Here is a 3244-nt window from a genome sequence, read left to right on the forward strand (position 1 = left end):
CCAGCTCTCTCCCCCCTCCAGTCTCTCCCCTGCCACAACTTTGATGTTATTTGGCTTGTTGTTGGGAAAGGCAGTCCCTGGGGCTAAGAGTAACCTTGCTGGTCATCTTTCCTGCCCAGCTAAGCCAATCCCTGACCGGGGCCTTGTGCTGTCTCTTGAGTGCTTCCCCATTAAAGGAGTGCTCCCATAGGCTTCTGAGCACTGTCAGGGCTTCAGGTCTCACAGCCTTGGTCCCCTTTTTCTCTGGCCACAACCTTAGCCTTTGTACACTATTTAAGACAGAGGAGGGCAGAATGCAGCCCACGGGCCAGATGTGGCCCACCAGGCCATTCTATCCATCCTGCAGGACCTCTAAAAAATTTAGAAAATTAATATTCATCTTCCCCTGGCTGCCTGTCATGCAGCCCTCAATGGCTTGACAAAACTCAATAAGCAGCCCTCCACCCAAAATAATTGCCTGCCCCTGGTTAAGACCTTGACTCCCATGTATTGGCTCCGCCTTGGTGGCAGCCCCTCCTAAAGTTCCAGTCTCATGATGCCCATCTCCAACCCTCTGGCTTAGGGCTAGCTTCTGGCACATATAGCAAGGGAGTGCCACCTAGGCATTCCTGCTCGTGCCCTCCTCTACTCCTATAGTCACAAGTTCAAAAACCCCATCTCAAAACTCAAAATAGAACAAAAACCCAATCTAGCTGCTTCACAAAGCAAATAGTCTCCCTCCCTCAGGTAAATGTTGCCTGCAGGCCCTAAATCTGTCAGAAACATTTCAACCCAGCTTCCCTGGATGGCTTGGGCGCCTGCCTGTCCATCTCCAGAAACCCCTCTCTCCCAGAAGCTCTACTCCCTGCTGCAAGCAGGGGCTGCCCCTTGCATGGTCAGGGACTGGGCTTAGATCCCTCAAGCCCAACTTCCTTATGGCCATGTAACCAGGTCTCCTACACCCAGGGACCAGGTGCACCTAATTGCTTCATTAGCTGCCTGTCCTTTTTTAGTCCCTGGCTCAGTCCACCAGAGCTGTTACTTCTTTTGGCCCTTGGTTTCTTACCTTCTCTGGCCTTCCTAGTAACTGGGTCGGGGTTCTCTATTACAATAGGAAGAAAGCTCAAGTCAAGGTTTCAGTCCAGTTGTTCTATACCTGGCAGTGCCATAATATGCACCTACCTTGCCTGCTGACAGACACGGCAGATCCAAGCCTTCTCCTTCTTCTGATAGGAGCAGCAGTTCTTGCAGATATTATACTTGCAGTCTTGGCACTGCCGCTTGCTATTGATGAGAAAAGTGAAAGGGGAGCAGCAGCGAATGCAACAATGCTCATTAAACTTCTGATGCTTGGAAAGGATACTGCACTTGTTACCCTCTTCATCCAGCTTCTGCTTCATTTCACTGTAAGAAAGGAGAAAAAACCAATGAAACTGATGTTCTGTCTGGAGTTCTCTTTGTTCCCCACTCTGCTCCTCCAATCCCTGCGTCATGCAACAAAAATAACTTTTGTAGGTGTAAAATGCACGTCAGTAATGTTTATTCCAGGCCAAGAACTGGGAAAGAGGGGGCTTCTGCTTTCTAATCTTTTCTCTAACTGTGCTCCTGGGCAAGTCATTTAGAACTCTCTGGACTGTGTCCTGAAGCAAACCACTTGACTTCATTCAGTTAAATTGAAATAACAGAGAGGAGAATGTACAGCATTGCTTCGGCTATTCCATATGGAACATGGGGTTAACAATCAGTAGGTTTGCTTGAGGATTCATTACTACTTTTAGAACACTCTGAGGATGAAAAACACCATAAAAAAAAGTGAAAGCGTTGGTTGTATTGTGTTAAACACAACCTCCTGATTAATGAATACCTTTGAGAATAAAAGCATGGAGTTTGGTTTGTTCTGATTCATGGGATCATATTGTTCGTAATGGCTCCAATTCAACCAAGCATTTAATCACATGCTTGATTTCAGTGAGAGTTAAATGTTTTGCTGATTCAGGAACAACATTTGGCCAACTGCAGGTTATTTGTGAAAATGTTTGCAAACCCCAAAAGTTCCATGAATATAGTAGAAATATTTTCTTGTCCAAATGTTCATAGCAGAAGTGTGTTATTTATTATTATTGTTCTGTTCATAATGCTTCAGTCATTCATAGCAGCGAGCAAACAACAACAGGAGAGTTAAGCAAATGACCACATAACGTTAATAACAAAAAGTGAATAGAGATTTTAAATACGGCATAACCTGCAAATTATTCATGGAAGGCATCTGGCACATACAATTAACAACACTTTAGAAGAAAAAAAAACAGGATTCTTTCATAAATAACTGGCTAAATAAAATAGAATTCTACAGAACAGTATTAATAATGAATATTTTGGCCACCTTTAATGACTGGTAAATATTTATTTAACATTATGGGTATAACACAATAAATTAACAGAAAAAAGTCCCAATTTTCTGATTTAAACTGAAATCAACACTTTTTCCATGTCTAAATTATTATAATATTGCTTAAAGGAAAGATGCACACCCCCCCCTCCCCAGAGATTTGCTTAGGATTCATCATCTTAACTGCCATTTCTGCCTCTAGTGATATAAAGTGCATACTGTTCTCTGGCTTTGGCATTAAACAGAGTCCTATGGGCACATGAGATGTTTTTGAAAATGTAACACTTCCAATCTCGTTAGCCACTGGCAATATTGATCTATCTTGGAGCAGATGAAGAATACAGTATTTTTTAGTTACTCCTGACAGGCAGACCACACATAAGCAGAATGCCATGCAGTTCCCAAGAATAGGCTATAACAAACTATTTCTCCCAAAAAATATATATAAATAATTTATTTATGTAGATGTCCAGTAGAAATATTAGAGGTGAAACAGACATAAGAATTTCATGTTAAGGGAATATGGTTTTTTTTAGTATGAACATACTTACTGGATCACATTAATTTCTGATGCAACTCCATGAACTTGAGAGTTATGCCAAAGATGAATTGGGCAATTATGTTTAAAGAGTGTGCCAGACTTACTGTTTTTAAAGGTGGATAAATAAAGGAAGGTAAATCAATTGTATTTGACATGAGTGATAAAGAGCTATATTGCAGCTAGCACTTACATTGCTTCATGTACCAAAGGAAAATGATAAAATAGCATCTTCCCCCTGCCCCCCTTGCCAAGAACTGCAGATCCTTTATTTCTCTGTAGAACACAGGCAATGCATCCCAGTGGCTTTCTCCTGGGAGGAGAGTGAGGAGGATAGT

At 42.1% G+C, this 3244-nt stretch overlaps 1 protein-coding gene and 1 long non-coding RNA gene across 2 annotated transcripts in view; one reads left to right on the forward strand and one right to left on the reverse strand.

Moving 5' to 3' along the window:
- Positions 1–1379, reverse strand: part of MYRIP (myosin VIIA and Rab interacting protein) — a 278869-nt gene extending 277490 nt beyond the window's left edge. The window contains exon 1 of the mRNA XM_019508912.1: positions 1162–1379. Within this exon, the coding sequence (XP_019364457.1) occupies positions 1162–1379 (218 nt within the window). The remainder of the gene's footprint in view (positions 1–1161) is intronic.
- LOC109291793 overlaps positions 1357–3244 on the forward strand; it is a 209683-nt gene continuing 207795 nt past the window's right edge. Inside the window, exon 1 of the long non-coding RNA XR_002095954.1 lies at positions 1357–1385. This is a non-coding gene — a long non-coding RNA (uncharacterized LOC109291793). The remainder of the gene's footprint in view (positions 1386–3244) is intronic.

This window comes from Gavialis gangeticus, unplaced genomic scaffold (assembly GCF_001723915.1).
Source record: "Gavialis gangeticus isolate Ggan-Ray unplaced genomic scaffold, GavGan_comp1, whole genome shotgun sequence".
NCBI lineage: Eukaryota > Metazoa > Chordata > Crocodylia > Gavialidae > Gavialis > Gavialis gangeticus.